This window comes from Lontra canadensis, unplaced genomic scaffold, assembly GCF_010015895.1.
Source record: "Lontra canadensis isolate GAN:19392208 unplaced genomic scaffold, GSC_riverotter_1.0 scaffold98, whole genome shotgun sequence".
In the NCBI taxonomy this organism is placed as follows: domain Eukaryota; kingdom Metazoa; phylum Chordata; class Mammalia; order Carnivora; family Mustelidae; genus Lontra; species Lontra canadensis.
In genome coordinates, this window is record NW_022631092.1 from 386,102 (window position 1) to 399,409 (window position 13,308).

General features: G+C 43.3%; 1 protein-coding gene across 1 annotated transcript in view; it reads right to left on the reverse strand.

Moving 5' to 3' along the window:
* The window catches only part of AK7 (adenylate kinase 7), a 71,015-nt gene that overhangs the window by 25,545 nt on the left and 32,162 nt on the right, over positions 1–13,308 (reverse strand). The window contains exons 6-8 of the mRNA XM_032837396.1: positions 3,718–3,798; positions 1,361–1,449; positions 540–630 (exon numbers count right to left, since the gene is read on the reverse strand). Of these exons, the coding sequence (XP_032693287.1) occupies positions 540–630; positions 1,361–1,449; positions 3,718–3,798 (261 nt within the window). The remainder of the gene's footprint in view (positions 1–539; positions 631–1,360; positions 1,450–3,717; positions 3,799–13,308) is intronic.

Here is a 13,308-nt window from a genome sequence, read left to right on the forward strand (position 1 = left end):
CTGGGGAATCTGAACCTATAAGTACTTTGAGGCAAGTATCCAGGACATATTTTAGTAACACCCTGTGGGATTTGTGTGTGTGTCTTGGTCCCACAGTGGCCCCTCCTGCTCCCTTTGGTGCACAGACCGGAAAAAGGCCATCTTGACTGTAAATTTCCCAACACATACACTGCAGATGCCGACAGTGACTTTGGTTTTAAGGATATTCCATCTGGGGAGTCCCCAGTCTTGTTAGCATAGCCGACTCCATTGCTATACTTTAGGGGGTAAAACAGTTTAAGAAATGAAAGCAAGTGTGAGGGGCGCCTGGGTGGCTCAGTGGGTTGGGCCACTGCCTTCAGCTCAGGTCATGATCTCAAGGTGCTGGGCTCGAGCCCCGCATCTGGCTCTCTGCTCAGCGGGGAGCCTTCCTCCTCTCCCCCTCTACCTACCTCTCTGTCTACTTGTGATCTCTCTCTCTGTCAAATAAATAAATAAAATCTTTCAAAAGAAAGAAAAGAAAAAGAAATGCAAGCAAGGGTGGGATGGAACGGCTGTACCTTGACCAAGTCTTCCAGGGTATGGACAGACTCGTCCACAGCAACCAGGTAATGGAGCTTTGGCACGTGGTCTATGATGTTCTGTATCACTCTGCAGCCCGCCAGGAAAAACCATCATCAGGAAAGAAAGCAAGAAAGATGGAGTCAAGTAGAGTGAACCAACCACCACGCCCAGGGCCAGGCAGTATCTCACTCCACTTCCAACTCAGTCATGGGTGGGACAGACATGGAAGCCAGGAAGGTCAAGGAACGTGCCTCAAGCTGAAGAGTCACAGGGAAAGTAGAAATGCCATGATTCCAAGCCTGATCCATCCAGCTCCAGCTTCACCCAGTGCCATGCAAAGAGCCCCTGACCCCCAGTAGGACTTCGGTCCGTGAAGTCTGCTCACCTGGGCAGCTCCTGGGAGTCTCTCAACAGAGCTTTGGGGAGGGGTGTCCACAGAGTCAGACACAGATCTGGAGAAGCCGTGGCTGTTTTAGGGGAGCTGCAGGCCCTAAGAGGCAGTGGGGCCAGATCGGGGGTGGGGAGTACGATTTCCTACCCTGGGTGATTCGTGACTTCCGACGTTCAGGACAGACTACCTCTGGGTGAAGACTGCGCTATGGGCATTCCTGGCACTTTCAGATGGTGGACACTATGCCACCAGACACCAAAACAGAGGTAATGGCCAGACCTTGTACATAGGGTGGTCATGAAGAATGGATACAGTGACCCATGTAAGGGTCTTAGCGCTTGGCAAGTGCTTACTAAGTGTTCACTGAAACACAAACACATTAGTCAATTACTTCCAGGGAAGTCCCAGCTCTAGGAGAACACTCACCGTGCTAGATCAAGAACATGAATGGCTGGAATTACATTTGTTCCATCTCCAAACACCGGTAACGCAGGGACCTCACCCAACCAAGCCATCTGAAAGAAAAGCAAAAGTGTATTTCTCCCTGGTTGTATGTAACTATTAGAGCTCACGCACAGCCATCCAAAAGACCTTTGGGCATCTAAAAGACCCAGTGGTCTGATGATGTCATCACCTAAAGGGGATGTTTTGAAAATCAGTTCTGATGAGATTTAGTTGCTGATCAAATCCTATTAAGAGAATCCGTGGAACGTGTAACCTAGGCTGAAATACTTTTCAGGAAATCTACAGTCTGGTGGGCTATCTTCAGTCATCATCTGTGCGGTGTCTACACAGAAAGGAAATGCTTTCACATGCCTGATACCTTCCATCCTCTCACATACACACAGAAATGAGAATGAAAGTCTAAAATTGCTCCCATGGGCCAGGGGTAATTATTACCAGTTCAAAGATGAAATGCTTAGTAGATAAACCATTGGAGACTCAGTGACTACTGTGCCCGGATCTGAATCCTGATCTTCAAAGTCCAAACCCTTGTCCTTTCCTCACATTTTAGGTATTTCAGTGAAGAAATAGATAGTCTGAGGTGGCCTGGGTGGCTCAGTCAGTTAAGCAGCTGCCTTCTGCTCGGGTCATGATCCCAGGATCCTGGGATCAAATCCCACATCAGGCTCCTTGTTCAGCAGGAGGCATGTTTCTCTGCCTGCTGTTCCCCTTGCTTATGCTCTCTCTCTCTCCCTCTCACTCTGAAAAATGAATAAATAACATCTTTAAAAAAAGAAACAGACAGTCTGGATACTGTTGAGTTGTCAGGTATTAGATTATTTTATATTGCTTTTAAAGAGCGAAATAGGGGTGGCAGCCACAGCAGACCACCTTGTAAGATATTTCAGACTTTTGGAAACCATGGAAGGGTTCTAAACAGCGAAGTGGCATCATTAAATTTGCTTCTGTTGCCTTGCAAAGGAACAACGGGAAGTAAGAGTCTAAATGCGAAGGTGGAGACCAGGACAGCTGGGCGAACAAGAGATGTCCACCCTACCTAGCCTATGGCTGGGGTGGGGGGAGTGCGGTGGGAGAGAAAGAGATACTGAGGAGGTTGGCCCTATAGTACTGGGGGATTTTGTGATGGATGAGAACGAGGGAAGAGTTGGATTCTGGTTTGGTGCAGCTGGGTGGAAGGTCCCATTTTCTGAGATGGGGTCTTGGAAGAACAGAAGGTTTGAGGATAACTGTAGGTAGAATTTAGGTTTGTGAAACTTTCCAAGTGAGGTGCTTGAACAGGCAGCTAGATTCACAGAGCTAGGACTCAGAGCTAGGACATCAGTTTCTCCCACTGGAGAAACTGATGTTTGAGAGTCGTTGGGCACCAGTCACGGGAATGAACAGAGCAACCCAGGAGAAGAGTGCAGATAGGGAAGACAAGAGGGGGGCCACCGGGTTGGCGAAGTCAGTTCAGCATCCGGCTCTTGGTTTCATCTCTTCATCTCAGGGTTGTGAGATCGAGCCCTGTGTTGGGCTCCACACATAGTACGGAGTCTGCTTGAGATTCTCTCTCTCCTTCTCCCTCTACCCCTCCCACTTGTGCACTTGCTCTCTCTCTCAAATAAATAAATAAATCTTAAAAAAAAAAAAAGGGCAAGAAGGTCTGGGGCAGGAACCTAAGAAAGCCAACATTCAGTGGCCATGTAGCTAAGGAGCAGCTGAGAACAGACAAGGACAAACGGACTTCATCACCTACCCTTCTCTACTTTGGCTACAGTCTTCTATGTGCTGTTCCTTAACACAACCTGCAAATTTCTCCCTCAGGTCTTTGCTCTTACAGTTCCTACCACCCTTCCTCCAGAAGGCAAAGTAGCCAGCTCCCTTATCACTTTCTGCTTAAGTGTCATATTATGAGAAAGGCCTTCCCTGACCGTCACATTCAAGATACAACCTCCCAACCCTACCACTGGTTCTCTTTCTATCTTTCTCTGTTTTGTTGCTTTCCATCCTGTTTCTCAACATCTGAAATACTCTATGTGTCCTGGCTAATTGGGTTCGTATCTCTCACTCTCCTCCATCCCACTGGGATGCAAATTCCACCAATGCAAGGACTTTATTATCACGGTATCAGAGTCCCAGAATTGACAACAGTTTCTGGAATATGGTAGGCATCAGTGTCTGTCTCATGGATGAAGGGAGAGCCATCTTTTTCCTCATTGCTCTGAGAGTGGTCATCATACAGGAAAGAAAAATATAAAAAGAAAAAAAAAACTTCAAACTGAATAACCTTACTGTAAAATGCTTTTCTAAAAATCCTCATAGTCACTGAAAAGTCATACCTTAAAAAAATAATGTAAGATGCCTCCTTCCACTCCATATTGAAGTCCAGCAGCAACCACGTAAGTTGTGAATTTTTTGGTCTAGTAGATAGAGGAGAGGAAAAAAGCTAAATTTAGTATTATTAATTATACTGAACCAGATTATTTTAGTGGTTAAAATGAATGAAAGACACTGAATGCTTCTGACCACTACTGAAATTTATTTGGGACTTTTAATTAAATGAAAATCAAAGATAATTATCTGTGAAGATATAAAAATGGGTCCTTCCAGGATGATCTTTACTTACCCAGGAGGGGAGGTGGACATACACAGGGAGTTTTTTAGTAACAGGCCACAATATAAGGTGTGATATTGTGATTCATAATAAGAAATATATATTTGGTCTTCATCTCTATATCTGGCATGAGTTCCCAGAACTATGGGAATGGCCAAACAGAGTAATAAAAGTGTCCTTTGTTATGTTAATCAGGTGGCTTTGAGATCCAACCCAAGATGTGAATGATTGCCCACTTTCAGCTTCCCCACCATCTCCTGGGAGGGGTGGGGTGGGGTGGAGATGACAGCCAATGATTTACTCAAACATTATGAAACTTCCATAAAAATGCAAAAGGAGAAGGTCTGGAGAGCTTCTAGGTTGGTGAACGTGTGGAGATTTGGGGAAAACAGAAAAGCTCCATGCCTTTCCCCAAACCTTGCCCTGAGCATCTCTTCTATCTGGCTATTCCTGAGTTATATTCTTTTATAATAAACTGGTAATCTAATAAGTAAAATGTTTCTCGGAATTCTGTAAGCCACTCTTAACAAACTAATCAAATCCAAGGCTTGGAGAGGTAGGAGGGGTTATGGGACCCTCCAACCTGTAAAGGTTGGTCAGAAGCACAGGTGACAGCTTGAGCTTGCCACTGATGAGGGATAGAAGCAGAAAAATGTCCACCTTTAGCCCAGGAGGCTGACCTAGCCTGCATAGTTTTGGTAAGGATCAAATATGTACTGGTTGCTACATTCTTTTTTCTTTCTTTCTTTCTTTTTTTTTTTAAAGTAGGCTCCACGCCCAACAGAGGTCTTGAACTTACAATCCTGAGATCAAGCCTGAGCTAAGAGCTTAACCAGCTGAGCTGCTCAGATGCCCCCTAGTTGTGCTATTCTTCAAGGGTCTCATGACTGCCCATGTATTTCACTGATGGTTAATATGGAACTGAATGGTAAGCACCAGAGAAATATTGCAAAAGTAGTTTTACAAGTAGAAATTCAAGAAAACGTTTATGATCTCATACACCCTGCATGCCTCCCACTCTCTGAACACTATGTGGACAACTTACCAGCTTCCTACAGCAAAAGTACAGCCCTTTCTGCCCACAGGTTCTATCCCTGTGCTACTTAAATAAATTTACTAAGTTGTACCATACAAGGTCTCAAGAATTCTTTTTTGATGGTTGTGCTCAACAACAACACAACACAACTGGTGAGGCAAGTGGGGGACAATCTCATAGGACTGAGCCCTAAATCTGTGGGATCTGATGCTACCTCTAGGAAGATAAGTGTCAGAATTGAGTTGAAACACAAAACACCTTGCAGGTGCCCAGGAATTACTTGGTGTTGTGGGAAACCCCTCCCAGAGGGCACGAGCACACATGTTAGAATTGGGAACCTTTATCAGGAAAATGAGTCTCTCTTCTGCTCCAGGTAATCCATGGTGGGTTATAAAAACCTAAAACCTCCTAATTCAAACAGCTAGAAATGCCAAGTAAAATGTCACTAGTATCCTTCTAGGATGGTAGAATTCTCAAGGACATAAAAGAAAGCAGAAGTGAAAACAAGAGTGGTGAAGAGTGGAGAGTGTGGGTGCCCTGGGAAGTCAAGGGTTCTCATAATCTAGGTGTGTGCGTTTACAGACACATGCAGGTAGAGGAGACAAAGCACTGGATTTGGTGGTTAGGAGTTGGGCCACAATATGAAAGGTTCATCCACAACAAAAGAGTGAACTAGAAAAGAAGGTGAAAAGGAATTGTCAAACCTAAGCCAAGGTTCCCTGGAGAATTTTAACCTTGGCCCTATACTTCTCAATGGTTTGTCGTTCACATTCAAATTATCTGCTTAATCCAGGGATTCCAGAACCAAAAATTAACATAAAAAGCATTTTAGGCGGTGAGACTCTCCGGCACCTCAAAAAGGCAAATACAAAGTTCCCTCTACCTGGCTCCCCCCACCCCCACCCTGCCCCGAGGAACCTCCCCTGTCCTTTAAAGCCCCAGTAAAAGGACAACAGCTGAGGCAAGGGTGGTGACCTCCTTGTAGCACGTGGGTGCTGGTTTGAGGGCACAGCTTTGACTAGCAAGCCAATTACAAACCGTAAGGCATAGTCTCTCTGTGATTCCCATTTTGCACTGACCATAATGACTCCTGGAGGCGTCCGACCCCTGAATATACCTGAGACTTTTATAGCAACACTTTTGGAAGACATACTTTACACTTCGATATAAAGTGCACTTGGCTCACTTTTCCCTGAGAATTCATTTACCTGAGGTTTTTAGGGGTGATGGATAAAGAAATGGATATTGACAATTTAAAGAGATGCTATTTCTAAAAATCCATGCCAAATAACAGGTTTACTTTTACAATTGGAGTTCCCGAAATCACAAGAAAATATGCTACTAATACTTACTAATAGAAACTTTGTACTAAAAGACCTTACCAAAGATGAGCTCACAAGCCAAAATTATAAAACTGATGAGGGAACAATCCACGATGAGTGAAATCAGACTTGCAATGCCTTTAGAAAATAAATTAGTAAAGATTATGAAATAAATATGGTTATAATGATGAAAAATTAAGAACTTGGAAACAAAAGAAAAGAACAGGATGATCAGGACAGTGATGATGATGACAAAGAATAGGCAGGTGGTGGTGGATGTGGTGGGGAGAGCCTGGGTATCTCAGTTGGTTAAGCTTCTGCCTTTGGCTCAGGTCATGATCCCAGGGTTCTGGGATCGAGTCCCGCATCAGGCTCATTGCTCAGCAGGGAGCCTGCTTCTCCCTCTGCCTGCTCCTCTTCCTTCTTGTGCTCTCTCTCTCTGAAAAATAGATAAACTCTTAAAAAAAAAAAAAAGAACAGGCAGGTGGTAGAGCAAGGAACAGAGAACAGGAGAGAAGGGAGCTGACTAAGGTGGAGAGAGGAGGAGAGTTGATCACATCTTAGCCTCCCTCCCTCCTGCATTCATGTGAGCCTGAATCAGGCTAAGCTGGCAGAAGAGAAGTTGAAAATTTCATGATAGACTCATGACTTTATTTTTATGTTTTTTAAAAGATTTTATTTATTTATTTCAACACAGAGAGAGAGATAGCGAGAGAGGGAATACAAGCAGTGGGAGTGGGAGAGGAAGAAACAGACTTCCTGCTGAGCAGGCAGCCCAACACAGGGCTCGATCCCAAGATCCTGGGATCATAACCTGAGCTGAAGGTAACGCTCAACCGACTAAGCCACCCAGGCGCCCCTAGACTCATGACTTTAGTATTAAACCTGTCTGAGCCTTTGTGAGAGCTAGAAAAGATTTCATTAATACCCAAGAATGGTCCGGAAATCTGCAGAAATGGCTAAGATATTAGCCTGCTCCCAATGTTAAGAAAAAACACATGATTTTATAGTTTCATTCTGACAATGTGTAACACTGTGAAGGGGTTATAGGACTGTGCCTTGAAATGAACAAAGCAAAGATCTAAAATAATTTCAAGGAGATATGGATACGTTTACTCCATAGTGGGAGATTTTTTAGTATACCCCTTCTTAGTAATTGACGGATTCAGGAGACCCCCAAACTAGTAAGAGATGCAAAACACCATTAAGAAACTTGAACTAGGGGTGCCTGGGTGGCTCAGTGGGTTAAAGCCTCTGCCTTCGGCTCAGGTCATGATCTCAGGGTCCTCGGATTGAGTCCCGCATCAGGCTCTCTGCTCGGCCTCCCCCCACGCCTGCCTCTCTGCCTACTTGTGATCTCTGTCTGTCAAATAAATAAATAAAATCTTAAAAAAAAAAAAAAAAAGAAAGAAAGAAACTTGACCTAAGGAGACATAATGGAAATTGCACACAGGTTTGAAAACACGGGTTTTTCAAGTCCACAAGGAATTTAAAGATTTTATTTATTTATTTGACAGAGAGCAATCACAAGTAGGCAGAGAGGCAGGCAGAGAGAGTGAGAGGGAAGCAGGCTCCCCGCTGAGCAGAGAGCCCGACGCGGGACTCGATCCCAGGACCCTGAGATCATGACCTGAGCCGAAGGCAGCGGCTTAACCCACTGAGCCACCCAGGCGCTCAGTCCATAAGGAATTTAAAATAAAAACAACCCTGGCTGTGTACTATGGAGCAAAACATCTCATCAAAAACTACAGAATTGCCACCACCCAGACCACATCCTCTGACTAAAAAGCAATTCAGTGATAAATGGACCAAAAAAGGTGACACTGGAGGAGGAGTTAAGATGGCGGAGCAGCAGGGGGTCCCTATGCTTGCCTCAGCCCCCAACACAGCTAGATAAATATCACGCCATTCCGAACACCCAAGAAATCAGTCTGAAAGCTGAGAGAACAAACTGCAGAACTAGAGAGAAAAGAAGCCACATTGTGGAAGGTAGGAGGTGCAGAGACATGATTCCAGGAAAAAAAGAACCATGGGTACTGCAAAAGGGAGGGAGCCCTGATCTTGGAGAGAGGAGAGAGAGAGAGAAACAGAGAGAAAGCAGCCTGTGGGGGGATTGCCCAGGAGAAACACTTCCCGCAAACCACGGATTGGGACAACTACAGTGGCTGATTACTGCAAGTTTTTACAAGCACTGGAACCAAAGTCTGAAGTTTTAGAAGTCTGCACCATTGCGGGGTGGAACCTGGTGGTCATAGCAGCACTCCTGCGTGGAAGGAGGGAGCGGGCAGTGTGGTCTGAGGATCCCCCGGATTGCACTGGGAGAGGCAGTGCTCCCCTTCTTGAAGTGCATTTCGGAATGAAGTGGTGGCGCTGCCTCTCCAGGGACAAAAATGCTGGCAGGCACCAACATGCTGCCTTGGTCATTTGCATAGGAACAGAGACACCTGCTGAGGGCAGTATATCGAGGTGCTGGCTTTTTGTTGTGCTATAAACCTCAAACTGCGGCATGGTTGTGTGACTACTGTTCTGGGACAAACCAGCACTGGCCACAGCATGGGAAAAACCTTCCCCCAGAGGATCAGCACAGGACCCTGTGCACCAGGTGCCTAAGATGTGGAGTTCTGAAACCCAGCTGTGTACCCCAGATAAAACATAGAGGAGTACTGTGCTGCCTGGCAGGTAGACAGCTTGGACACAGACAGGGTGAGGCCAGAGATCTCATGGAAGCCAGGGAAACAAGAGGGGAGATGATTCTTTTGTGGGGCTTCCTGAATAGTGGTGGGTGCAAACTCTCCTCTCCGGGGATGAGAGAGAGGGGTGATGCCATTATTATGTCCTACGCCCACCAGCAAGGACAGACATCATTGAGCAACACAGTGCCCCTGCCCCCTTGTGGAGCCTGGAGCTGATTAGGGCAAGCCCCACCCCCCTGCACCTAGCAGGTGCATCTTACTAGGGCAAGTCAGCCTAAGAACCAGTGCAGCAGGACCCTTCCTGAGACGACCAGCACACACCCCTCGCTCACACCAAGTCTACTGATCAAGATTGCTGCAAAGATTCAACTCTATGGAAAACAGGATCTAGTCTCCTAACAAGCAAACCAAACACACCTAGTTAAAACATCCACACTGTGGATGAAGTCCAAACATTCCCCACTGCAGGAGAAACCCTGCAGAAGACTGACCTCAGGGAAGGAGCAGCGAAAACACAACAACACAGTGCACACCCTGAGATGCTTGCTGAAGCCCCAGGTCCTGGACAGTATAGGACTCTTCTTAATATAGACATTACTCTCAGGAGCAGGAACTATAATAGGCTTTCCTAACACACACACACACATACATCAGACAAGTGCACACACCAGTAACCTAGACAAAATGACAAGACGGAGGAATTCATGCTGCAAGAAAGGACATGAAGAGGTCATGGCCAGAGATCTAATCAAAACAGATGTAAGTAATATGCCCAAGCCAGAATTTAAAATAACAATTACAAGGATACCTGCTGGGCTTGAGAAAAGCATAGAAGACACTGAAGAGATAAAAGAACTAAAAAACTAGTCAGGTCAAAATAAGAAATGCTGTAACCAAGATGCAAAACTGACTGGATGCAATGACAACAAGGATGAAAGAAGCAGAGAAACAAATAAGTGATACAGACGGTAAAATTTAAGGAAAATAATGAAGGTCAAAAGAAGAGGGGAAAAAAAGTATTGGATCATGAATGTAGACTTAGGAAACTCAGCAACTCCATAAAGTGTAGTAACATTCGTATCATGGGAGTCCCAGAAGATGGAGAGAGAGAAAAGGGGGCAGAAGGTTTGTTTGAGCAAATTATAGCTGAAGACTTCCCTAATCTGAGGAAGGACACAGACATCCAAATCCAGGACACACAGAGAACTCCCATCAAATTCAACAAAAGCCGGCCAACACCAAGACATATCATAATAAAGTCTGCAAAATAGAGAGATAAGGAAAGAATCCTGGGATACCTGGGTGGCTCAGTCAGTTAACTGTCTCCCTTTGGCTCAGGTCATGATTGCAGGGTCCTGGGAGTCTGCTTCTCCTGCTCCCTCTCCCTCTGGGTGATCATGTACTGTCTCTCTCTCTTTCTCTTATAAATCAATTAATCTTTAAAAAAGGAAAGAATCCTGAGAGCAGCAAGGGAAAAGAAAGCCCTAACCTGCTAGGGAAGACAAATCAGATTAGTAGCAGATCTCTCCACAGAAACCTGGAGCAAAACATGTTCAACCTGCTGGAGGAGAAAAATATGCGGCCAAGAATACTTTATCCAGCAAGGCTGTCATTCAGAATAGAAGGAAAGATAAAGAGCTTCCCAGACAAACAAAAACTAAAGGATTTCATGACCACTAAACCAGGCCTGCGTCAGGCCTGTCTGCTCGGCTGGGAACCTGCTTCCCCCTCTCTCTCTGCCTGCCTCTCTGCCTACTTGTGATCTTTCTCTCTCTGTGTGTCAAATAAATAAATAAAATCTTTAAAAAAAATAATTACTCTAACCATATAAATGGACTAAATGCTCTAATCAAAAGACACAGGGCATCAGAATGAATAAAAACAAACAAACAAACAAGACCCATCTATATGCTGCTCATAGGAGACTCATTTTGGAGCTAAAGACACATCCAGATTGAAAGTGAGGGGGTGGAGAATCATCTATCATGTTAATGAGCATCAAAAGAAAGTCTGAGTAGCCATACTTACATCAGACAAACTAGATTTTAAACCAAAGACTGTAATGAGAGATGAATAAGGACACTATATCATAATTAAGGGATCTATCCAACAGGAAGATCTAACAATTATAAATATTTATGCCCCCAACTTGGGAGCAGCCAGATACATAAATCAATTAATAACAAACTTAAAGAAATGCATTGATAATAATACCAAAATAGTAGGGCTCTTTAATACCCCACTTACAGCAATGGACAGATCACATAAGCAGAAAATCAATAAGAAAACAATGGCTTTGAATGATACACTGGACCCGATGGACTTAACAGATATATTCAGAGTATTTCATCCTAAAGTAGAAGAACACACATTCTTTTTGAGTGCACATGGAACATTCTCTAGAATAGATCACATAGTGGGTCACAAATCAGCCCTCAACAAACAAAGATTGAGATTATACCATGCATATTTTCAGACCACAGCGTTACGAAATCTGAAGTCAACTGCAAAAAAAAAAAAAAGTTGGAAAGACCACAAATACATGGAAGTTAAAGAACATCATACTAAAGAATGAATGGGTTAACCAGGAAATCAAAAAAGAAATAAAAAAATACATGGAGGCAAATGAAAATGAAAACACAACACTCCAAAATCTTTGGGATGCAGGAAAGGCAGTCCTAAGAGGGAAGTATAGAGCAATACAGGCCAGTAAAAAATGTCTCAAATATACAAGCTAACCGTACACCTAAAGGAGCTAGAAAAGGGAACTGCAAATAAAGCCTAAAGCCAGCATAAGAGGGGAAATAATAAAAACTAGAATGGCAATAAATGATATAGATACAAAACCAGTAGAACAGATCAATGAAACTGAGAGCTTGATTTTTGAAAGACTTAATAAAATTGATAACCCCCTAGCCAGACTTATCAAAAGAATAAAAGGACCCAAACAAAAAAAAAATGATGAATGAAAGAGGAGAGATCACAGCCAACATCACAGAAATACAAACAATTGTAAGAGAATATTATGAAAAATTACATGTCAACAAACTGGGCAATCTGGAAGAAATGGATAAATTCCTCGAAACATACAAACTACCAAAACTGAAACAGGAAGAAATAGAAAATTTGAACAGACCCATAACAAGCAAAGAAATTGAATCAGTCTTCAAAAATCTCCCAACAAACAACAGTCCAGGGCAAGATGGCTTCCTAGGGGAATTTTACCAAACATTTAAAGAAGAGATAATATTAATTCTTCTCAAATTCCAAAAAATAGAAACAGAAGGAAAACTTCCAAACTCATTCTAGGAGACCAGCATGATCTTGATTCCAAAACCAGATAACGACCCCACTAGTTTGGGGCTTGAACCCACAACCCTGAGATCCAAGACCTGAGCTGAGATTAAGAGTTGACCGACTGAGCCACCCAGATGCCCCACAAAAAATATATTTTTAAAATAAAATTTTGATTGTATCATTTAGATCATGAAACAAATTTCATGTTTTTATAAGAAAACAGATATTAAAATGGTAAGATTCTCCACTTTATCAGTCACATCAATTATTTGTGTGTACGTGACCATATGTTCTCATCTAGATAACTGAATATAAATGATCAAGAAATCATGGATTCTCGATCTGCGGCAATGCTTAATGCTTAATAAAATAATACACTCACAAGATTTGAAATTGGAAGAAATTTAGACCTGTCTCGTCTAGCACCTTTATTCATTTTACTCCAAAACTTTAATAACTTAGAGAAGGTCATCAATCAATGGGTAGAAAAGGGGCTAGAACTCTCAATCCCACTGTTATTTCCTTCAAACATTTTATACTTGCAGTGTTTGTATTGCCAGAGGTTAAAAAAAAATTTTTTTTTGTTTGTTTTTGTTTTAATAGGATAGAAGGTGAGGACAAAGTTCCTATGGTAATATCCTCTGAGACCACCAGGTGTCACCATGATTACATGTCACTTCTGTGGGTTCTCTGCCCGTGGGGAAAACGTTGTAGATGGAACCTTTGGAGTTTCGGGGGTTCTGTGTAAGTTCTACATAAGTTAAATGTGGATGATGATAACAGGCCTTGATTCACAGGAGTCTGAGAGTTATCTAGGAGATACACAAGGATTACATGAACTACCAGAAGCCAAACATTTAGCACAGGGCCTGGCACTTAGTGAGCAAACTCTTGATAATTCTTAAATATAGTAAACTCATTCATCACCAGGGCATTCCCATCATCCATTCTGACAAAAGATAGGAAAT